General features: G+C 34.3%; 1 protein-coding gene across 1 annotated transcript; it reads right to left on the reverse strand.

Moving 5' to 3' along the window:
- Positions 1-551: 551 nt before the first annotated feature.
- LOC144450197 (isoamyl acetate-hydrolyzing esterase 1 homolog) lies at positions 552-26,532 on the reverse strand. The gene is made up of 6 exons (XM_078140782.1): positions 26,289-26,532; positions 12,755-12,807; positions 8,090-8,288; positions 6,231-6,327; positions 2,823-2,941; positions 552-1,171 (listed from the first exon to the last, which is right to left on the reverse strand). The coding sequence occupies exons 1-6, from the start codon at positions 26,337-26,339 to the stop codon at positions 941-943; spliced, it is 750 nt and encodes a 249-aa protein (XP_077996908.1). The 5' UTR covers positions 26,340-26,532; the 3' UTR covers positions 552-940.
- Positions 26,533-26,697: the final 165 nt, after the last annotated feature.

Below are 26,697 nucleotides of genomic sequence, written 5' to 3' on the forward strand. Positions count from 1 at the left end.
GTGACATATAATAATCACTAGGTAAACACCTATCCATCCCATTGCATAATGGGGTGGTCCAATACAAGTGACATATAATAATCACTAGGTAAACACCTATCCATCCCATTGCATAATGGGGTGGTCCAATACAAGTGACATATAATAATCACTAGGTAAACACCTATCCATCCCATTGCATAATGGGGTGGTCCAATACAAGTGACATATAATAATCACTAGGTAAACACCTATCCATCCCATTGCATAATGGGGTGGTCCAATACAAGTGACATATAATAATCACTAGGTAAACACCTATCCATCCCATTGCATAATGGGGTGGTCCAATACAAGTGACATATAATAATCACTAGGTAAACACCTATCCATCCCATTGCATAATGGGGTGGTCCAATACAAGTGACATATAATAATCACTAGGTAAACACCTCCTCATTTTCAAACTTTGTATGTTCACCTCAGATTTTTTGTACTGATTGCAAAGTGAGAATAGGATGGAATTGTCTTGAACAAAGTAACAACAAAAAATTAAAGTTTTTTTTCTGATGGACATTCTAAGTTAATCTCAAGATTTAAGATACGTTAAAAAGTTATGTCAAACATTTTTTATTTACATTATTATCAATATGTACTACAGACAATGTTTATAACTTTACCAAACTACGCCACCACACAACGTTATTTGCATCATACAAAATAACTACATGTACTTTGAAATCAAATGTTTTTGAAAACAACGTCTTTGGTACATACAGAGCAACATAAGTGAGAGATCTCAGACTGTTACTATGACAACATACACATATAATTGCAATGTATAAATTTGTACATTTTGTACTGTACAATAATACATATATCCATAGGTAGTAAAATTTGTATTTCTTTTGCATCCTTACTTTGTCATCACCATAGTAATGCTATCACCATGGTGATATTATCAACTTTCAATGTAACCTACTGGATCTTCTATGGTGAGTTGTTTGATCATTTTGGATGATGCAACTTGTCTAGGGCTAGGGTTGTATTTTTCAAAATCTTCCCAGTCTGGGAATTTGAGTTCAAACTCCTCAGCTCTCCTCTCAAGAAGTGGCCATAGTTGTCTTTCTAAGAACTGCCCCCCTTCTAGTGAGAGTGTTATGCCATCACGGTTCAGCAGCTGGGTCCAGTTCTATCACAGAAAACACAGAACAAATCAAATAAGTTAGTTGTTTTCTACAGTGATCAATTCAAACATAGAGTCAACCAGTGTCCCCCTACGCTTTATGACATTGCAATAATCTATTAATGAAGAATGTGAGACTGATAGCTGAAAAGATAATTGGGTTAGGGAGGCATACATTTGTACTTACCATTTTGAAGTAATTTTTAACACTTTTGTTACTTTTAGTTGAAGAACAAATAATATATTTTTATATCAATATAAAAACTTAATTAGATTAGTGACACTGTACCTTTTATTTCTTGTCTAGCCAAACCTTTCACTGTATTAAAACCAACATTATAATCAGATTCCCAAAACACAATTTTATTACTACAGATGATGTGAATAAAATACAAGTAAAAACAATCAGTCTATCGCTTGAAAACTTCAACTTCTGAAGTATTGATAAATTGTTCTGAAGCAGTGTAAGGGACACCACTAGCAATTATAAGTAGCCAAGAGGAAGAACACCACCAGAGCCCAGGGGAAGAACACCACCAGAGCCCAGGGGAAGAACACCACCAGAGCCCAGGGGAAGAACACCACCAGAGCCCAGAGGAAGAACACCACCAGAGCCAAGAGGAAGAACACCACCAGAGCCTAGGGGAAGAACACCACCAGAGCCCAGGGGAAGAACACCACCAGAGCCCAGGGGAAGAACACCACCAGAGCCCAGAGGAAGAACACCACCAGAGCCAAGAGGAAGAACACCACCAGAGCCTAGGGGAAGAACACCACCAGAGCCCAGAGGAAGAACACCACCAGAGCCCAGGGGAAGAACACCACCAGAGCCCAATTATAAGTAGCCAAGAGGAAGAACACCACCAGAGCCCAGGGGAAGAACACCACCAGAGCCCAGAGGAAGAACACCACCAGAGCCCAGGCGAAGAACACCACCAGAGCCCAGAATAAGAACACCACCAGAGCCCAGAGGAAGGACACCACCAGAGCCCAGGGGAAGAGCAACAGCAGAGCCCAGAGGAAGGGCAACAGCAGAGCCCAGGAGAAGAGCAACAGCAGCAATCATAAGTAGCCAAGAGGAAGAGAATCACCAGAGCCACAGAGGAAGAACACCACCAGAGCCCAGAGGAAGAACACCACCAGAGCCCAGGGGAAGAACACCACCAGAGCCCAGAGGAGGAACACCACTAGAGCCCAGAGGAAGAACACCACCAGAGCCCAGAGGAAGAAAGCCACCAGGGCCCAGAGGAAGAACACCACCAGGGCCCGGAGGAAGAACACCACCAGGGCCAGGAGGAAAGGCAACAGCAGCAATAATGAATTGCCAAGAGGAAGAGCATCACCATGCCACTTCACACCAGAAAATCTCTAAACAACAATATGGCTGTTACATTTTTGCAATGTTTATCCAATAGTAATCATTGAATAACATTATCTTGTCTGAAAACTGTGACAGTGATTGTACTGTGACACATCATACATGCCATCATTGTGTTTACAAGTCTTCAAAAGCAACCCGAAATTTAATATGGCATGTGCACCACATACAGTGCGGTATTATTTGATGCATAGCAGCAAAAATGGAATTTTTTGTATGGGGACATTTTCATATGTGAACATTTCATTGTTGACAAAAGTAAATCATAAATGTCTTTACCTCTTGCTGCCTTATCACGTGGTATAGATTAATATATTCTATCCCAGCATCCTTTGCAACGTTACAACATGCTTCACTATACTCAGCTGCTAAAGCATCAGTTTTCCGTCTTCCATGACCTAGAAAATATCACCAATGGCATTGTAGCACAACTGTATTAGGCTGTTGCTATGGGCATGGTCTTGTTGCTAAGTGCTTTTGCATACATTTTTTGAATCTTTATTAACTTGCCTACCCTTCCCACTTTTTATCTTTGCAATATAAACCACCATGTACATGTAGCTGTTGCTATGGGCATGGTCCTGTTGCTATGCATATTTGCATACATTTTTTTTAATTTGTATTCACTTACCCACCCATCCCTATTATCTTTGTAATATACATCTCTATTTCACTGTTGCTATGGGCATGGTCCTGTTGCTATGCATATTTCCATACATTTTTTAAATCTGTATTCACTTACCCACCCATCCCTATTATCTTTGTAATATACATCTCTATTTCACCGTTGCTATGGGTGTGGTCATCGTTGCTAGAGCCAAATGTGTCAAAATGATTTTAACAATAGTTGCAGGATAACATCTCCGTAAACATCCCCATCAAGTTTCAACCCCATTCACCATGCAGTTTAACAATATGATACTATTGATAGGGGATCATCATGTCATGAACATATTAAACATCCTGAAGAATGTTCCACCTAAATTTCAGCCCAATCTGCTCAGTAGTTTTGGAATTAAAGATTTCTTACCAAAAAGACACAATTTTATATTAATTTGTATATCACTGATGGGATCATCATGTCAATTCTTAACAATTCTTAATCTAAACACCCCTAAGAATGTTCCAACAAAATTTCAGACTGATCTGCTGAGTATTTTGGGTTTAAGTTTTTTGACCAAAAATAATTTTCTTTTTACCATAAATCACACACCAGTGGTAAGATCATTTTGATTTGAACATTTCCCAATTAGACATCCAAGGTAATATATGCACCAAATATCATGGCAATCGGTCTAGTGGTTTTTGACTTTTAAGTTGTTTACACACACACACACACACACACACACACACACACACACACACACACACACACACACACACACACACACACACACATACACACAGACACACACACACACACAGACACAGTCACACACACACGCGTACGTACCAATGATATTACTTACACAAAGAACAAACAAGTCTTCTGAGAAGACACACTCCTTTCTAAAATATTTCTATTTGACTGAATGGTGACATATTTTAAAAGAAATTAGTGGCAATAAATAAATACTAAAATGTGACTGTGATATGTATGAAATGTCTGGATTTGAAAGTCAAGGTCAAAGGGCAAGGTCCCAAAGAAAGTTTACATGATTGTTCACTACAAATATGGCCACCATTGAGTTACAAGTTACATGAGCACCAAAAGTAATGCATGCAATACACATTTATCTTATATTCAAATGGAAATTCATCTGTGTTGGTTAACCATGAATTGAACTTTTGTGTCAAGCACAACTTTGAAAATTTTACCTGAAATTTTTTAACTGCACACTTCAGTCTTGTGTTTGGAACAGAAGTTTAATTGAATCAATAGTATTATATTTTTCTTGTTCTCTTGTTCTGTGTTTGTTACCTTTAGACATCATTTTGAAAAAAACCGGATCACACATCAATGCTACAGATTGTATACAATATGCAAGAAATACCTTGATTTTGATAATTGACCCAGAAGGTCAAGGTCAAAGGTTACATTTTTACAAGAAAGCTTACATGTAATTATATGGGTTCAGACACTTGAATAGACATTCTGTGTATTGAAGTTTTGGAGTTGTGCAGTAATATATTGATTTGTTACACCAAATGGTTGCCATTCACTAAAACGTGATGTGATATGAGCACTACGAGTAATCCTTGAATTTTTAACTACAGGTATGGCCGCTATTTAACTACAGATATGGCCGCTATTTAACTACAGACATGGCCGCTATTTAACTACAGACATGGCCGCTATTTAACTACAGACATGGATGCTATTTAACTACAGATATGGCCGCTATTTAACTACAGACATGGTCGCTATTTAACTATATACAGACATGACCGCTATTTAACTACAGACATGGCCGCTATTTAACTACAGATATGGCAGCTATTTAACTACAGATATGGCAGCTATTTAACTACAGTTATGGCCGCTATTTAACTACAGATATGGCAGCTATTTAACTACAGATATGGCCGCTATTTAACTACAGATATGGCCGCTATTTAACTACATATATGGCCGCTATTTAACTACAGATATGGCCGCTATTTAACTACATATATGGCCGCTATTTAACTTCAGATATGGACACTCTTTAACTACAGATATGGCCGCTATTTAACTACAGATATGGCCGCTATTTAACTATAGTTATGGCCGCTATTTAACTACAGATATGGCCACTATTTAACTACAGATATGGCAGCTATTTAACTACAGATATGGCAGCTATTTAACTACAGATATGGCCACTATTTAACTACAGATATGGCAGCTATTTAACTACAGATATGGCCGCTATTTAACTACAGATATGGCCACTATTTAACTACAGATATGGCCACTATTTAACTACAGATATGGCCACTATTTAACTACAGATATGGCAGCTATTTAACTACAGATATGGCCGCTATTTAACTACAGATATGGCCACTATTTAACTACAGATATGGCCGCTATTTAACTACAGATATGGCCGCTATTTAATTACAGATATGGCAGCTATTTAACTACAGATATGGCCGCTATTTAACTACAGATATGGCCACTATTTAACTACAGATATGGCAGCTATTTAACTACAGATATGGCCGCTATTTAACTACAGATATGGCCACTATTTAACTACAGATATGGCCGCTATTTAACTACAGATATGGCCACTATTTAACTACAGATATGGCAGCTATTTAACTACAGATATGGCCGCTATTTAACTACAGATATGGCCACTATTTAACTACAGATATGGCCACTACTTAACTACAGATATGGCAGCTATTTCACTACAGATATGGCAGCTATTTAACTACAGATATGGCAGCTATTTAACTACAGATATGGCAGCTATTTACCGGTAACTACAGATATGGCCACTATTTAACTACAGATAATAGCCAATTCAATGCACCACTGAAGCTCACTTCTTTCTTGTGACCCACAGAATTTGGTGTTCACTATTACTGTGCTGTGCGTTGACTCAAAGAAACACTGACTAGTTTTAATCATTTTGACACACAACCCAAATTGTGGTCTTTAATTACATTAGAGATCACAGTCCGTCAGTAGATGTTGAGATGGTTGATTTGGTATATATATATATATACATTGGTAAATTGCCTTTTACTTACAACATGTTGTCTTTGTATTCTCATTAACAGGAGGTGGTGACACAAAGATGAGTTTATTTGACGTCACTTTGACAGATTTAAGATAATCTATCATTCTCTGTAAAATATAGAAACAGTTACAGATTAGAGAGTTATATATTGGTACAGATTAGAGAGTTACATATTGGTACAGATTAGAGAGTCACATATTAGTACAGATTAGAGAGTTATATATTGGTACAGATTAGAGAGTTATATATTGGTACAGATTAGAGAGTTATATAATGGTACAGATTAGAGAGTTATATATTGGTACAGATTAGAGAGTTATATATTGGTACAGATTAGAGAGTTACATATTGGTACAGATTAGAGAGTTATATATTGTACAGATTAGAGAGTTATATATTGGTACAGATTAGAGAGTTATATATTGGTACAGATTAGAGAGTTACAAATTGGCACTTAAAAATTGGTAACTATGGATAGGCGAGTTAAAGATTGGTAACTATGGATAGGTGAGTTAAAGATTGGTAACTATGGATAGGCGATTTAAAGATTGGTAACTATGGATAGGCGAGTCAAAGATTGGTAACTATGGATAGGCGAGTTAAAGATTGGTAACTATGGATAGGCGAGTTAAAGATTGGTAACTATGGATAGGCGAGTTAAAGATTGGTAACTATGGATAGGCGAGTTAAAGATTGGTAACTATGGATAGGCGAGTTAAAGATTGGTAACTATGGATAGGCGAGTTAAAGATTGGTAACTATAGATAGGCGAGTTAAAGATTGGTAACTATGGATAGGCGAGTTAAAGATTGGTAACTATGGATAGGCGAGTTAAAGATTGGTAACTATGGATAGGCGAGTTAAAGATTGGTAACTATGGATAGGCGAGTTAAAGATTGGTAACTATGGATAGGCGAGTTAAAGATTGGTAACTATGGATAGGCGAGTTAAAGATTGGTAACTATGGATAGGCGAGTTAAAGATTGGTAACTATGGATAGGCGAGTTAAAGATTGGTAACTATGGATAGGCGAGTTAAAGATTGGTAACTATGGATAGGCGAGTTAAAGATTGGTAACTATGGATAGGCGAGTTAAAGATTGGTAACTATGGATAGGCGAGTTAAAGATTGGTAATTTTGGATAGGCGAGTTAAAGATTGGTAACTATGGATAGGCGAGTTAAAGATTGGTAATTTTGGATAGGCGAGTTAAAGATCGGTAACTATGGATAGGCGAGTTAAAGATTGGTAACTATGGATAGGCGAGTTAAAGATTGGTAACTATGGATAGGCGAGTTAAAGATTGGTAACTATGGATAGGCGAGTTAAAGATTGGTAACTATGGATAGGCGAGTTAAAGATTGGTAACTATGGATAGGCGAGTTAAAGATTGGTAACTATGGATAGGCGAGTTAAAGATTGGTAACTATGGATAGGCGAGTTAAAGATTGGTAACTATGGATAGGCGAGTTAAAGATTGGTAACTATGGATAGGCGAGTTAAAGATTGGTAACTATGGATAGGCGAGTTAAAGATTGGTAATTTTGGATTAGAGACTTCAAAGTTTAGTGGCCTGACTTAGAGCAAGTGACTGACTAAGGTATGAGTTACTGAGCAGTGAGTTAAAGATAATGTGTACTGATTGATCAATTGATTGATTGATTGACTGACTGATTGACTGATTGATTGAGTGAATGATGTAGGAAAGTGAGCTGAGCCAAAGATTTGGTGATTAATTGGTAGATTGGGTTGGTGAGTAACTGAATGATTGAGTGATTGATTGATTGATTGATTGATTGATTGAGTAAGTGAGTAAGTGAGTAAGTGAGTGAGTTCAGTTATAAAAAGTGTTATAAACAACATTACTTACCTGCAAGTTTTGTTTATAGGTTTCTATGGGAACATGTAATTTTTCACCCGGTGTGGTGCTATCATTGGTTCCCAGAAATATCACCATGGCAGCAACCTCCACTTCTGCAACTATCTCTCTATTGACAAGCTCTGGAAGAACAATTCTTGCCCATTCTGAGTTGTATCCAGCATATCCCCTATTTACTACATCACATCTCCTACAATAAAACAACAAAAAGTACTGAATGTATGAAGAACTTCAAATGTAACTTTTACCCAAATAACCCTAACTCTCTGTTTGTTCAAGAAAACAAGTGTTATTTCTCATCTTATGGAAAATGCTTTTAAAGTGCTGTGGTTGTACAGTGTTCTTTTTTTTCTGTTATCTCCACCCTTCTCATCAATAGGATTATGCACACACAGAGATGAAAAGATTGTCTGATACAGTTTGATACAGTACATGGTAAACACACATACAGTTTGATACAGTATACATGGTAAACACACATACAGTTTGATACAGTATACATGGTAAACATACATACAGTTTGATACAGTATACATGGTAAACATACATACAGTTTGATACAGTATACATGGTAAACATACATACAGTTTGATACAGTATACATGGTAAACATATATACAGTTTGATACAGTATACATGGTAAACACACATACAGTTTGATACAGTATACATGGTAAACACATACAGTTTGATACAGTATACATGGTAAACATATACAGTTTGATACAGTATACATGGTAAACACACATACATACAGTTTGTTTATATATCTTATCAATCATGTGTAGAATAGGATATTTTCTATCATGCGTTGAATACGATATATTCTATCATGTGTCGAATAGGATATATTCTATCATGTTGAATAGGATATATTCTATCATGTGTTGAATAGGATATTTTCTATCATGTATTGAATAGGATATATTCTATCATGTGTTGAATAGGATATTTTCTATCATGTGTTGAATACGATATATTCTATCATGTGTTAAATAGGATATATTCTATCATGTTTTGAATAGGATATATTCTATTATGTGTTGAATAAGATATTTTCTATCATGTGTTGAATAGGATATTTTCTATCATGTATTGAATAGGATATTTTCTATCATGTATTGAATAGGATATATTGTATCATGTGTTGAATAGGATATATTCTATCATGTGTAGAATAGGATATATTCTATCATGTGTTGAATAGGATATATTCTATTATGTGTTGAATAAGATATTTTCTATCATGTGTTGAATAGGATATTTTCTATCATGTATTGAATAGGATATTTTCTATCATGTATTGAATATGATATATTGTATCATGTGTTGAATAGGATATATTCTATCATGTGTAGAATAGGATATATTCTATCATGTGTTGAATAGGATATTTTCTATCATGTGTTGAATAGGATATTTTCTATCATGTGTTGAATAAGATATTTTCTATCATGTGTTGAATAGGATATATTCTATCATGTGTTGAATAGGATATATTGTATCATGTGTTGAATAGGATATATTCTATCATACGTTGAATAAGATATTTTCTATCATGTGTTGAATAGGATATTTTCTATCATGTGTTGAATAGGATATATTCTATCGTGTTGAATAGGATATATTCTATCATGTGTTGAATAAGATATATTGTATCATGTGTTGAATAGGATATATTCTATCATACGTTGAATAAGATATTTTCTATCATGTGTTGAATAAGATATTTTCTATCATGTGTTGAATAGGATATATTCTATCATGTGTTGAATAGGATATATTGTATCATGTGTCGAATAGGATATATTGTATCATGTGTTGAATAGGATATATTGTATCATGTGTTGAATAGGATATATTGTATCATGTGTTGAATAGGATATATTCTATCGTGTTGAATAGGATATATTCTATCATGTGTTGAATAGGATATATTCTATCATGTGTTGAATAGGATATATTCTATCATGTGTTGAATAGGATATATTCTATCATGTGTTGAATAGGATATATTGTATCATGTGTTGAATAGGATATATTCTATCATGTGTTGAATAGGATATATTCTATCATGTATTGAATAGGATATTTTCTATCATGTGTTGAATAGGATATATTCTATCATGTGTTGAATAGGATATATTCTATCATGTGTTGAATAGGATATATTGTATCATGTGTTGAATAGGATATATTGTATCATGTGTTGAATAGGATATATTGTATCATGTGTTGAATAGGATATATTCTATCATGTGTTGAATAGGATATATTGTATCATGTGTTGAATAGGATATTTTCTATCATGTGTTGAATAGGATATATTCTATCATGTGTTGAATAGGATATATTCTATCATGTGTTGAATAGGATATTTTCTATCATGTGTTGAATAGGATATATTCTATTATGTGTTGAATAGGATATATTCTATCATGTGTTGAATAGGATATATTCTATCGTGTTGAATAGGATATATTCTATCATGTGTCGAATAGGATATATTCTATCATGTGTTGAATAAGATATATTCTATCATGTGTTGAATAGGATATATTGTATCATGTGTTGAATAGGATATTTTCTATCATGTGTTGAATAGGATATATTCTATTATGTGTTGAATAGGATATATTCTATCATGTGTTGAATAGGATATATTCTATTATGTGTTGAATAGGATATATTCTATCATGTGTTGAATAGGATATATTCTATCATGTGTTGAATAGGATATATTCTATCGTGTTGAATAGGATATATTCTATCATGTGTTGAATAGGATATTTTCTATCATGTGTTGAATAGGATATATTCTATCATGTGTCGAATAGGATATATTCTATCATGTGTTGAATAAGATATATTCTATCATGTGTTGAATAGGATATATTCTATCATGTGTTGAATAGGATATATTGTATCATGTGTTGAATAGGATATTTTCTATCATGTGTTGAATAGGATATATTCTATTATGTGTTGAATAGGATATATTCTATCATGTGTCGAATAGGATATATTCTATCATGTGTTGAATAGGATATATTCTATCGTGTTGAATAGGATATATTCTATCATGTGTCGAATAGAATATATTCTATCATGTGTTGAATAGGATATATTCTATCGTGTTGAATAGGATATATTCTATCATGTGTCGAATAGGATATATTCTATCATGTGTTGAATAGGATATATTCTATCATGTGTTGAATAGGATATATTCTATCGTGTTGAATAGGATATATTCTATCATGTGTCGAATAGGATATATTCTATCGTGTTGAATAGGATATATTCTATCATGTGTCGAATAGAATATATTCTATCATGTGTTGAATAGGATATATTCTATCGTGTTGAATAGGATATATTCTATCATGTGTCGAATAGGATATATTCTATCATGTGTTGAATAGGATATATTCTATCATGTGTTGAATAGGATATATTCTATCGTGTTGAATAGAATATATTCTATCATGTGTTGAATAGGATATATTCTATCGTGTTGAATAGGATATATTCTATCATGTGTAGAATAGGATATATTCTATCATGTGTTGAATAGGATATATTCTATCATGTGTCGAATAGAATATATTCTATCATGTGTTGAATAGGATATATTCTATCGTGTTGAATAGGATATATTGTATCATGTGTTGAATAGGATAAATATCATGTATTGAATAGGATATATTCTATCATGTGTTGAATAGGATATATTCTATCATGTGTTGAATAGGATATATTGTATCATGTGTTGAATAGGATATATTCTATCATGTGTTGAATAGGATAAATATCATGTATTGAATAGGATATATTCTATCATGTGTTGAATAGGATATATTCTATCATGTGTTGAATAGGATATATTGTATCATGTGTTGAATAGGATATATTCTATCATGTGTTGAATAGGATATATTCTATCATGTGTTGAATAGGATATATTGTATCATGTGTTGAATAGGATATATTCTATCGTGTTGAATAGGATATATTCTATCATGTGTTGAATAGGATATATTCTATCATGTGTTGAATAGGATATATTGTATCATGTGTTGAATAAGATATTTTCTATCATGTGTTGAATAGGATATATTCTATCGTGTTGAATAGGATATATTCTATCATGTGTTGAATAGGTCACGTGTTGAATATATTATATATATGTTATATATAAATCAGAATATTTTGTCAATAAAAACCACAAGACAATGTTTTGTAATAATACATTCTCTGAATATATTACATTCTCTGAATCATAAAGTGCTATTCCGGGCATCCACTAACTTAGTAATTTGTAAACAAGAGGAATTCCAGCTGTTTTTGTATTTAATAATTGGAGACAATTGCATGTCAATGATGGAGTCAGGTTCTAGTGTTGAAGAATTAGATCCATCTATAGACATCTCTAGAATCTCCCAAACTAATGTTCATTGTCATAACTTGCAAGTCAATTATGGAGTCAGGTTCTAGTGTTGAAGAATTAGATCCATCTATAGACATCTCTAGAATCTCCCAAACTAATGTTCATTGTCATAACTTGCAAGTCAATTATGGGGTCACTAGGGTCTTGTTTTGAAGTTAAAGAATTCTTCAAGATTTGAAGACCATGATTAATTTACTAACACTCACCTTTGCAACTTGTTTTGTAGAATAGCTCCCCACTGGCTATTTTCAAATGAATGCTGTAAGAGACAGATCAATTAACAAATTATTGATAATGTCAATAAACAAAACATTTTTGTGCCTCGTAAATGTAAGTTTCACTTATAAACCTAACTCAGTTTGTGCCTCCTTTAATGTAAGTTTCACTTATAAACCTAACTCAGTTTGTGCCTCCTTTAATGTAAGTTTCACTTGTATGCCCTAACTCAGTTTGTGCCCCCTTTAATGTAAGTTTCACTTGTAACTCAGTTTGTACCCCCTTTAATGTAAGTTTCACTGGTATACCCTAACTCAGTTTGTGCCTCCTTTAATGTAAGTTTCACTTGTATACCCTAACTAAGTTTGTGCCTCCTTTAATGTAAGTTTCACTTGTATACCCTAACTCAGTTTGTGTCCCCTTTAATGTAAGTTTCACTTGTATACCCTAACTCAGTTTGTGCCCCCTTTAATGTAAGTTTCACTTGTATACCCTAACTCAGTTTGTGCCTCCTTTAATGTAAGTTTCACTTGTATACCCTAACTCAGTTTGTGTCCCCTTTAATGTAAGTTTCACTTGTATACCCTAACTCAGTTTGTGCCTCCTTTAATGTAAGTTTCACTTGTATACCCTAACTCAGTTTGTGCCCCCTTTAATGTAAGTTTCACTTGTATACCCTAACTCAGTTTGTGCCTCCTTTAATGTAAGTTTCACTTGTATACCCTAACTCAGTTTGTGTCCCCTTTAATGTAAGTTTCACTTGTATACCCTAACTGAGTTTGTGCCCCCTTTAATGTAAGTTTCACTTGCAGGGATCACCCTGGCTCCAGAGCTGCATGAGCCAATGTCCCATTTGGAGAAAATGAGTGAGACAATTTGAAAACTGTGTGGGACGGAAGTAAAAATATGGCAACTGTATGTGCGTCATGTGTATATTATACTGGTATACACTGTAACACACACACACACACACACACATATATATAATTGTGATCATAAGCCTATGGATTTCATATCAACTTTCATACTAGAATTTGCTACTGTACAAATAAACACAGTACATACACATCAACATATTAACTTCATGAAACATTTATTTCATAGGAAAATACCACGTCAACGGTCTATAACTCCTATACTTGTCTTGCATTGTACATCATTGTCCTTAACTGTAGATTTCTGCGAAGGTAGCAGATCATTTCTCCCTTGTCCTTATCGTGACGCAAAAACGACCCATACATAGCCAGCCAATTATTTTGAAATTTCCGGTTTGTCTTGCGACCTACACCAGGACATACCCATTCTTCGTCCTCACTAGCGAATGTAGTCGAATCCAGATTAGTTCCCAGCGAAGGAGTAACTTTTGTACAATAGTCCAAGATAGAGCATTTGCGTTTCTTGGTCCCACTCGTACCAATCTGATATTTGATAGGCTGGTTTTCCTGTATTTACCTTTATTCCATCGTTATTGCGTCTTTTTCGTGAGTTTTTTTCCCCCGGGCGAATGCCAGTTTTTTTTCCCCCGGGGAAAAAAACTCACGAAAAAGACGCAATAACGATGGAATAAAGGTAAATACAGGAAAACCAGCCTATCTAATATCAGATTTTAATCAGATTGCACTCGTACTGGCACCCGACGTCTTTGAAAGCTCCATTACGTACACATGTACGTGTGACTAATCAGTAATGAACATTTACTGTATCAACTCCGTTGATTTGTCGATGAGCGCCTGCCTTCATGTCGGCAACCAATCATAGACACTGTTTGAAAGGGGCATGATGCAGATAAACCTTGCCGCCTGAGGGCAGCAAAAGACATGCGTAGTATGCGCCTTGTACGTTAGTAGTAAACAAAAGCTTAGATATGATGTCGCGTATCTATCACAGTGACGCGCTATTAGTATCGACGGTGCGATTTTGTGTCCCAATTGAGTTTTCTGGACGCGATATTTTTGTTTTTACAGCGCAAATAGCGCGTGATCGCGGCCCAGAGTGATCCCTGCACTTGTATACCCTAACTCAGTTTGTACCTCCTTTAATGTAAGTTTCACTTGTATACCCTAACTCAGTTTGTGTCTCCTTTAATGTAAGTTTCACTTGTATGCCCTAACTCAGTTTGTGCCTCCTTTAATGTAAGTTTCACTTGTAACTCAGTTTGTACCCCCTTTAATGTAAGTTTCACTTGTATACCCTAACTCAGTTTGTGCCTCCTTTAATGTAAGTTTCACTTGTATACCCTAACTGAGTTTGTGTCCCCTTTAATGTAAGTTTCACTTGTATGCCCTAACTCAGTTTGTACCCCCTTTAATGTGAGTTTCACTTGTATGCCCTAACTCAGTTTGTGCCTCCTTTAATGTAAGTTCACTTGTATACCCTAACTGAGTTTGTGCCCCCTTTAATGTAAGTTTCACTTGTATACCCTAACTCAGTTCGTGCCCCCTTTAATGTAAGTTTCACTTGTCAGTTATCAGTTATGATGTACTTTATTCTTTCTAGATCATAGGTGTTACATGATTTATTTTGTAGAAAATATCTGATTTATATTCTAGTTACTACCCAGAGGCAACCTACATCTGTATGATAAATGTCTACATAGGGATACCAATAAAACAAATATAGTACAGGCAATTGAGAATTTGACCTTTGACCCTTATCTCATCAGTCACACAATTATGTCAATTTTGGATCTGTTAGATCAGTTACTACACTCAACCACGAAATTATAAAGATAAATCATTAGAACCAGGTTACATCAATTCTACTGACAGGTTACAGAACGGGACATGAATTCTAGATATGTACATGAACAGATGTAAAATTAATGTTAGAGTTAAAATAGCTATCGAATACTGTATATCTGAAGAAGACAGTATAATATAGATTCCACGCTTTGTGAATTTAATTGTATCTGTAGAACAGGATATTATAGTCTAAGAGTATAGTTGAAATAGCCATGATACACTGTAGAACAGAACACTATATATCATAGTTGAAATAGCCATGATATACTGTAGAACAGAACACTATATATCATAGTTGAAATAGCAATGATATACTGTAGAACAGAACACTATATATCATAGTTGAAATAGCAATGATATACTGTGTAGAACAGCACACTATAGTTTATAGTTGAAATAGCCATGATATACTGTAGAACAGAACATTATATATCATAGTTGAAATAGCAATGATATACTGTAGAACAGGACAGATTATATAATATAGTTGAAATAGCTATGTAGAACAGAACACTATATATCACTGTTGAAATAGCAATGATATACTTGTGCTGACTAAAGTCTGAGATATTGGGACTATAATGTCATGAATGATTGTGTGGAGAAATTAAGCCTGGATCATCTTATATCATGTCTGTTCCAACACAACAAAGGTGTGTATTTAATACTCAATAATACGTACATCTATACTAGAGAAACTGAGCCATGTTATCTGTTCCAACACAACAAAGGTGTGTTTTTAATACTCAATAATACGTACATCTATACTAGAGAAACTGAGCCATGTTATCTGTTCCAACACAACAAAGGTGTGTATTTAATACTCAATAATACGTACATCTATACTAGAGAAATTGAGCCATGTTATCTGTTCCAACACAATAAAGGTGTGTTTTTAATACTCAATAATACGTACATCTATACTAGAGAAATTGAGCCATGTTATCTGTTCCAACACAACAAAGGTGTGTATTTAATACTCAATAATACGTACATCTATACTAGAGAAATTGGGCCATATTATCTGTTCCAACACAACAAAGGTGTGTTTTTAATACTCAATAATACGTACATCTATACTAGAGAAATTGAGCCATGTTATCTGTTCCAACACAACAAAGGTGTGTATTTAATACTCAATAATACGTACATCTATACTAGAGAAATTGGGCCATGTTATCTGTTCCAACACAATAAAGGTGTGTTTTTAATACTCAATAATACGTACATCTATACTAGAGAAATTGGGCCATATTATCTGTTCCAACACAACAAAGGTGTGTTTTTAATACTCAATAATACGTACATCTATACTAGAGAAATTGAGCCATGTTATCTGTTCCAACACAACAAAGGTGTGTTTTTAATACTCAATAATACATACATCTATACTAGAGAAATTGAGCCATGTTATCTGTTCCAACACAATAAAGGTGTGTATTTAATACTCAATAATACATACATCTATACTAGAGAAATTGGGCCATGTTATCTGTTCCAACACAACAAAGGTGTGTTTTTAATACTCAATAATACGTACATCTATACTAGAGAAATTGAGCCATGTTATCTGTTCCAACACAACAAAGGTGTGTATTTAATACTCAATAATACATACATCTATACTAGAGAAATTGGGCCATGTTATCTGTTCCAACACAACAAAGGTGTGTGTATTTAATACTCAATAATACGTACATCTATACTAGAGAAACTGAGCCATGTTATCTGTTCCAACACAACAAAGGTGTGTTTTTAATACTCAATAATACGTACATCTATACTAGAGAAATTGAGCCATGTTATCTGTTCCAACACAACAAAGGTGTGTTTTTAATACTCAATAATACGTACATCTATACTAGAGAAATTGGGCCATGTTATCTGTTCCAACACAATAAAGGTGTGTTTTTAATACTCAATAATACGTACATCTATACTAGAGAAATTGGGCCATGTTATCTGTTCCAACACAATAAAGGTGTGTTTTTAATACTCAATAATACGTACATCTATACTAGAGAAATTGGGCCATGTTATCTGTTCCAACACAACAAAGGTGTGTTTTTAATACTCAATAATACGTACATCTATACTAGAGAAATTGAGCCATGTTATCTGTTCCAACACAACAAAGGTGTGTATTTAATACTCAATAATACGTACATCTATACTAGAGAAATTGGGCCATATTATCTGTTCCAACACAACAAAGGTGTGTATTTAATACTCAATAATACGTACATCTATACTAGAGAAATTGGGCCATGTTATCTGTTCCAACACAACAAAGGTGTATGGGGTATCAGGCTTTAATGACTTGGTTTCTGTAACTCTATGTAATTATGTATGGGGTATCAGGCTTTAATGACTTGGTTTCTGTAACTCTATGTAACTATGTATGGGGTATCAGGCTTTAATGACTTGGTTTCTGTAACTCTATGTAACTATGTATGGGGTATCAGGCTTTAATGACTTGGTTTCTGTAACTCTATGTAACTATGTATGGGGTATCAGGCTTTAATGACTTGGTTTCTGTAACTCTATGTAACTATGTATAGGGTATCAGGCTTTAATGACTTGGTTTCTGTAACTCTATGTAATTATGTATGGGGTATCAGGCTTTAATGACTTGGTTTCTGTAACTCTATGTAACTATGTATAGGGTATCAGGCTTTCATGACTTGGTTACTGTAACTCTATGTAACTATGTATAGGGTATCAGGCTTTAATGACTTGGTTTCTGTAACTCTATGTAATTATGTATGGGGTATCAGGCTTTAATGACTTGGTTTCTGTAACTCTATGTAACTATATATGTATAGGGTATCAGGCTTTAATGACTTGGTTTCTGTAACTCTATGTAACTATGTATGGGGTATCAGGCTTTAATGACTTGGTTTCTGTAACTCTATGTAATTATGTATAGGGTATCAGGCTTTAATGACTTGGTTTCTGTAACTCTATGTAACTATGTATAGGGTATCAGGCTTTAATGACTTGGTTTCTGTAACTCTATGTAATTATGTATGGGGTATCAGGCTTTAATGACTTGGTTTCTGTAACTCTATGTAACTATGTATAGGGTATCAGGCTTTAATGACTTGGTTTCTGTAACTCTATGTAATTATGTATGGGGTATCAGGCTTTAATGACTTGGTTTCTGTAACTCTATGTAATTATGTATGGGGTATCAGGCTTTAATGACTTGGTTTCTGTAACTCTATGTAATTACACCCTAAATATAGGGTATCAGGCTTTAATGACTTGGTTTCTGTAACTCTATGTAACTATGTATAGGGTATCAGGCTTTAATGACTTGGTTTCTGTAACTCTATGTAACTATGTATGGGGTATCAGGCTTTAATGACTTGGTTTCTGTAACTCTATGTAATTATGTATAGGGTATCAGGCTTTAATGACTTGGTTTCTGTAAATCTATGTAATTATGTATGGGGTATCAGGCTTTTATTTTAAGGAATTTTCATCAATGTTTTGGTATGCAGGTATCATTTCAAATTCATTTTCATCATTATTTTTTGTGTAAAAAATCCTGCTTGATCACATCTTTGCCTAGGTAAAGCTAGTTTGTACAGAGACTACATAAATGTGGTGATAACATCATACATTGGACAAAGTTCCCATAAAACCTTGCAGGAAATCCTCCAAAGGACTGATCACATGTCAAGTGCAGTAGGGCATCTTTACAAGATTTGAAAGTTGAACAAAGGTATTATTTAGCTCTGAAAATCACACGCAAGTTGATAGCATTAATATATACAAGATTGCCAGAAATATCTGTGCAGTCTTGCAATTATTTCCTTATTGGGGGAACAACTGCTGTGGAATGAAAAGATATGTTATAGTTCCGGGAGCACATACTTCCATCTAGCTAATTTCAACAGAAAGTGGAGGTTGAGCTTGAGAATTTATACAGCTGTAGGCATCTTACATCATATATCACTTTTATTAATGTAACAGTAAAAGTATGCTAGGAGCGCCAATTCCAATATAGCCCTAGTCAGTAGACACCAATTAATCATTTCAGATCTCTATACATGTATCATATTTACCCGTTTTACAGTTTTATGGCAGGAGGCACTTATTCACTGACGGCAGGCTTAATTTTCATTACAAATTATATCTGCTCTTACAGAAATAAACCTGGTATTATGGCTATAATGTAATAGATGACTGACTATACTGTGTAATAGATGACTGACTATACTGTAATAGATGTCAGGCTATACTGTGTAATAGATGACTGACTATACTGTAATAGATGTCAGGCTATACTGTGTAATAGATGACAGGCTATACTGTAATAGATGACAGACTATACTAGAATAGATGACAGACTATACTGTAATAGATGACTGACTATAATGTAATACATGACTGGCTATACTGTAATAGATGACAGACTATACTAGAATAGATGACAGACTATAATGTAATAGATGACTGACTATACCAGAATAGATGACTGGCTATACTGTAATAGATGACTAGCTATACTAGAATAGATGACTGTAATATATTGTTATTATTATCTAGATATTAGCATACTATATATAGATTGCTGAAGTATATTTATTTAATAAACTATTTTATCTAGTATATATTATACAATTTAATACACTGTATATATGTATATATGTATATGTTATTTGCCAAATTTATTTGTTATGTATGTTTTTTTCCTGGTGAAATCAATAAACCAAACCAAACCAAACCAAATACCGTTCTATATCTTGCTGCGAGAGGTAATTTTTCTGGTATAATGGAGAGCCGTAGGCGAGCCGTTTTACCAGAAAAATTACCTCAAGCAGCAAGATGTGGAACAGTATTTGGCAAATAACATACTTATACTGTAACATCACCTGCGACTATGAATTCATTTTTGAATGTCTAAAAATGCTGTTTCATGTTAAAATATAAAATATAATATAATAATAAAATATAATCACTTCCGCGTTATACTGTTGAGCGTAGTATCATGCACCTCTCTGATAACTGCAATGCGGTTGTTTACATGTCAGCCTTAACTTTATCGTCCAATCAGAGTGCGCGTTTGCTCAGTAGTATTACGTAATGTTTACTATTTGCATATCACTCAGCGATATATTCAAACTTATAACCATCAGCTGAAAAATGAGTGTGTCTTTGTTTTGCGTACTGTATTTCATTAAATGTACATAAATGTTCGTGATATGCTTTGTTGTTCTAGTTAATCAAAAATTACACCCTCTGTGGTGGTAATTTTCATATCCTTCATAATTTAGGAATTCATGTTTACGATCGCGTGCTGACCGTGCGTTCCTGTCACTAGACTTTCACGGTTGTGTGTGGAATTTTTGACTATTTCCCTGTGACATGAAAAGTACAGTTCAAAGACTTGTTACAATGTATACAACGGTGATATTTTGTTCGATTGACAACAAATTTGGCATTGGAAATGCTGGTTATAGCTCGATCTCTAGTTGTCTGCTAGATTTGTTTACAAGGGGACGTGCAGTGATCACGTGATACAACAAGCAAAAATACGGCTGTTGGTGAAAAATACGCCTGTGTATCTGCAGGGCTCTCGACCAATCAGAATGCGAGATTGGTGACTGGTGACGTATAAATATATATATATTACTCGGTGAGTATCTATCTGCTAAGACAGTGCTCTATACCGCAATGGCAGAGTGTAAACTATATATATATATGTATATATATATATATATATATATATATATACTAATTCAGTGTAAGAGGTAAGTCATAAACTGACTCAGAAGGAAAAGCGCTCAATACTGAGAAGTAGAGCTGTATTACACAAAATACACAAGTTATGGTATGGAGCCGTTACTCAGAGTTTCACGCTTGAATGCGATCTTCGGACGACTAAATTTTAACGGAAATTCAAGTGATCGAATTCGAACTCGCAGAAGAACTGGTACCCGGATGTGATGCGCGTTGAGGTTTGACATGGTGGAATGAAAGAATGTATTTGTTTTCATGGCGGCACTTTGAAATCAGTTCTGATCGTTTATTAAGGAGTCCTGATTTATTTGCACTGATGATAAACATCTTTTTTGAATTTCCGTTAAAATTTAGTCGTTTTTATATATATATATATATATATATATATATATATATATAAATGGTTATAATATATTTTAGCCATGGAAAGCAATACATGGTTTTATTTTTAAACATCTAATAATATGTATGGATGTGATGTTCAAAAATACAATGTTTTTCCTTCTCCTTCCCAATACAGCTTATTTAGACATCAAATTCCATGTAATACAGTGCTGTATATACAACCAGTTCATATTCCAAGTAATTTTACACAACCAGTTCATATTCCAAGTAATTTTACACAACCAGTTCATATTCCAAGTAATTTTACACAACGAGTTCATATTCCAAGTAATTTTACACAACCAGTTCATATTCCAAGTAATTTTACACAACCAGTTCATATTCCAAGTAATTTTACACAACCAGTTCATATTCCAAGCAATTTTCCATGTAATCTCTTCGTACTCCAATCTAACCTTATCTGACCTTGAACCTAAATACATAATAAGGTGATCGTCAGGTTACAAACACCCTTTATATGTATTTTGTCTGCCAATACCTGTCACACACAGGTAAAAAGACAGTCTCTGTATGTATTTTGTCTGTCATTACCTGTCACACACAGGTAAAAAGACAGTCTCTGTATGTATTTTGTCTGTCATTACCTGTCACACACAGGTAAAAAGACAGTCTCTGTATGTATTTTGTCTGTCATTACCAGTCACACATAGGTAAAAAGACAGTCTCTGTATGTATTTTGTCTGTCATTACCTGTCACACACAGGTAAAAAGACAGTCTCTGTATGTATTTTGTCTGTCATTACCAGTCACACATAGGTAAAAAGACAGTCTCTGTATGTATTTTGTCTGTCATTACCTGTCACACACAGGTAAAAAGACAGTCTCTGTATGTATTTTGTCTGTCATTACCTGTCACACACAGGTAAAAAGACAGTCTCTGTATGTATTTTGTCTGTCATTACCTGTCACACACAGGTAAAAAGACAGTCTCTGTATGTATTTTGTCTGTCATTACCTGTCACACACAGGTAAAAAGACAGTCTCTGTATGTATTTTGTCTGTCATTACCTGTCACATATAGGTAAAAAGACAGTCTCTGTATGTATTTTGTCTGTCATTACCAGTCACACATAGGTAAAAAGACAGTCTCTGTATGTATTTTGTCTGTCATTACCTGTCACACACAGGTAAAAAGACAGTCTCTGTATGTATTTTGTCTGTCATTACCAGTCACACACAGGTAAAAAGACAGTCTCTGTATGTATTTTGTCTGTCAATACCAGTCACACATAGGTAAAAAGACAGTCTCTGTATGTATTTTGTCTGTCAATACCAGTCACACATAGGTAAAAAGACAGTCTCTGTATGTATTTTGTCTGTCATTACCTGTCACACACAGGTAAAAAGACAGTCTCTGTATGTATTTTGTCTGTCATTACCTGTCACACATAGGTAAAAAGACAGTCTCTGTATGTATTTTGTCTGTCATTACCTGTCACACATAGGTAAAAAGACAGTCTCTGTATGTATTTTGTCTGTCATTACCTGTCACACATAGGTAAAAAGACAGTCTCTGTATGTATTTTGTCTGTCATTACCTGTCACACATAGGTAAAAAGACAGTCTCTGTATGTATTTTGTCTGTCATTACCTGTCACACATAGGTAAAAAGACAGTCTCTGTATGTATTTTGTCTGTCATTACCTGTCACACATAGGTAAAAAGACAGTCTCTGTATGTATTTTGTCTGTCATTACCTGTCACACATAGGTAAAAAGACAGTCTCTGTATGTATTTTGTCTGTCATTACCAGTCACACACAGGTAAAAAGACAGTCTCTGTATGTATTTTGTCTGTCATTACCTGTCACACATAGGTAAAAAGACAGTCTCTATGTATTTTGTCTGTCATTACCAGTCACACATAGGTAAAAAGACAGTCTCTGTATGTATTTTTTCTGTCATTACCTGTCACACATAGGTAAAAAGACAGTCTCTGTATGTATTTTGTCTGTCAATACCAGTCACACATAGGTAAAAAGACAGTCTCTGTATGTATTTTGTCTGTCAATACCTGTCACACATAGGTAAAAAGACAGTCTCTGTATGTATTTTGTCTGTCATTACCAGTCACACACAGGTAAAAAGACAGTCTCTGTATGTATTTTGTCTGTCATTACCTGTCACACATAGGTAAAAAGACAGTCTCTGTATGTATTTTGTCTGTCATTACCAGTCACACATAGGTAAAAAGACAGTCTCTGTATGTATTTTGTCTGTCATTACCAGTCACACATAGGTAAAAAGACAGTCTCTGTAAATACTATGTATTTTGTCTGTCATTACCAGTCACACATAGGTAAAAAGACAGTCTCTGTATGTATTTTGTCTGTCATTACCAGTCACACATAGGTAAAAAGACAGTCTCTGTATGTATTTTGTCTGTCATTACCTGTCACACAGGTAAAAAGACAGTCTCTGTATGTATTTTGTCTGTCATTACAAAAAGACAGTCTCTGTATGTATTTTGTCTGTCAATACCAGTCACACATAGGTAAAAAGACAGTCTCTGTATGTATTTTGTCTGTCAATACCAGTCACACATAGGTAAAAAGACAGTCTCTGTATGTATTTTGTCTGTCATTACCTGTCACACACAGGTAAAAAGACAGTCTCTGTATGTATTTTGTCTGTCATTACCTGTCACACATAGGTAAAAAGACATGCAGTCTCTATATGTATTTTGTCATTCCTACTCACACACAGACAATGTCTTCGAACAAACCTAGACTAATGTCTATGGTATGGTCTAGAATATTATCAAACTTTATGACATGCACTTTGTTATCATCAATGTATGTATAAAAATTATATTGAACTGGAAGCATGCACATGCATTCTTAAGCTATAGATTAATTAGGTTTAAAACAAACTGTTTGGTTCCAGTTAACTGACCCCCACCTAGTGTTTCACTGCCAACCCTAAACTATTGTTTATGTATTCAAGAAAAAAAAGAATTGAAAATTGTAATTTAAAAGTCTCACAATAAATAATGGATGCAGAAACTTAGACTGTCGACGGTCGTTCGTGCCTTTTTTGCTATGTTTTATCTAAAACTAAAGTCGTTGCCTCGCTCCAATCCAGAGCAATACTATAACCGCATACTGATTGAACAGTGAGTGCCGGAGGCACGAGTGACTGTTCTTCCTTGCCGCGCCCTCACACAATAACAGTAAGAAAATTTTCACTGTAGAATGTTTGACATTGGGGTCATAGTTCTCAAAGCTTGTCAATCAAAATCAACATGGCATTGCCAGTCACAACACGCATTGGAGAAACTTGGATATTCACACTTGAAAGACTTTCAGAGAAGAAAAATTATAGGCATGATAAACAGTCCATGAGTTGGAGCCATTTGAGCTAGCGACAATATAAAACTGTTCTTCCATTCTGTAATGGCTGTGCATCTAATGGGAAGAAACTAATAACACAGAGACCATATGGAAAACAACGGAAAACATAACTAAATGAACAAGACACTTACAAATGGAACAAAATATTTAAAAATCTACCTAACCCAACTATTCTAAACTTTTTTTAGGCCTTACCGAAAATCATTAACTGATGTTAATAGCTCAATGTTCATGCCATGGTATGTTTACCATCGATATACTTCAGTATATAGTATAATATAGTCAAATTTAAAGAATTTAAATAAATAAATAAATAAATAAACAAATAAATAAATAAATATAAATACATAAGTCGTAAAAAAAAATTGTGTGGTTCTGATTACATTCAATTTTAAAATAGGTGGGTAGGTAGATTTTTTATTTCATTTTATTATAAAAAAATGTTCATGTGTAAGTGTCTAGTTCAGGTTTTCCATTGTTTTCCAAGTGGTCTCTGTGTTGTTTGTTTCTTCCTATCAGATGTATAAGCCATTACAGATTGTGGGAAGAATCCTTTTAAGTTGATGTTAGTTTCCACACCCAATATTTCTTGCGAGACTTCACGATTTTCATGATTTTATTATCATTTTTCTAAAATACGTAAAAAAAAAAAAAAGTTTTAGGGTCAGCGTGAAAAACTAGGTGGGGGCAGGTAACCGGAACCAAACATTTTTTTTTATTTGGCCCTATATTTACAAATATGATGTAATTTTTGTTGTGTTGTTCACACTTAGTATTTTCTTATGATCAAGTATATCATTAAAGAGAACACTCACTCTATTGTTAATTTGTCACTTCCAATCAAAGAAAAAGATCACCCAAAACAAGCAAACAAATAAACAAATAAACAAACAATTAAATTAGATTGGAAAAATTGTATCAAAATAAAATTAAATTTCACAAAGATATATCTTGCAGCCATGCACTCTCCTTTTAATTATCAATAAAACTTCATCACTAAAATTAACTATAAACCCCTGAACACATTTTTCTCATTTTAACGTTGTCATGCCAACAACTGCCCTGCTATTGTGTTCAACGTTTTCCCCCTCAACCAAAATGTGGAAAAAAAGTGAAAATTGGAAAACAACAATTATAAATATCTGATGAATTCGGTGTGTCATGCCTAGCATATAGGGACACTATAGTAAGGGCTGTGAATAAATTTATTAAAAAATCAACAACAATCTGAACTGTGAATAAATTTATTAAAAAATCACAATAGACAAACATTACCTCACAGACTGCATCTCCGAAAAGGACTACCTTTGGCCATCGGCAATACATGATGGTTCCGTTTGATATCCGTTGACGACTGGATTTGACGGATGCAAATATCTCCGCGGTGTTAATCACATGTAATAGATGTATATAAGGATTGGGTGAAGTAATATCAACGCATTTTCCATTTTCAGGACACGTCTGGCATATTGTTATCTACACTGCATCACAACTCTATCGCACACAAGCGAAGGCGAGAGAATGATAGACTCGGCTCTCCTCCGGGGAAGGTAAAGCCCTTTAAGTTATAGTTAAAAGTATAAACGTGAGCAATCGCCATCATGATCTTGAAAAAATCGACATTGTTGTGTATTTCAAAATGTGCATACAGATACAATATTTCTTTTCAAATCATTACTCATGA

Source organism: Glandiceps talaboti, chromosome 19 (genome assembly GCF_964340395.1).
Source record: "Glandiceps talaboti chromosome 19, keGlaTala1.1, whole genome shotgun sequence".
In the NCBI taxonomy this organism is placed as follows: Eukaryota; Metazoa; Hemichordata; class Enteropneusta; family Spengelidae; genus Glandiceps; species Glandiceps talaboti.

Coding starts and splice junctions, on each gene's coding strand:
- LOC144450197 (XM_078140782.1), bottom strand. CDS start 26,339: ATGTATTGCCGATGGCCAAAGGTAGTCCTTTTCGGAGATGCAGTCTGT. Junction 8,289..12,754: donor CTACAAAACAAGTTGCAAAG/GTGAGTGTTAGT, acceptor GTTTTATTGTAG/GAGATGTGATGTAGTAAATA. Junction 1,172..2,822: donor ACGTGATAAGGCAGCAAGAG/GTAAAGACATTT, acceptor TTTCTGTGATAG/AACTGGACCCAGCTGCTGAA.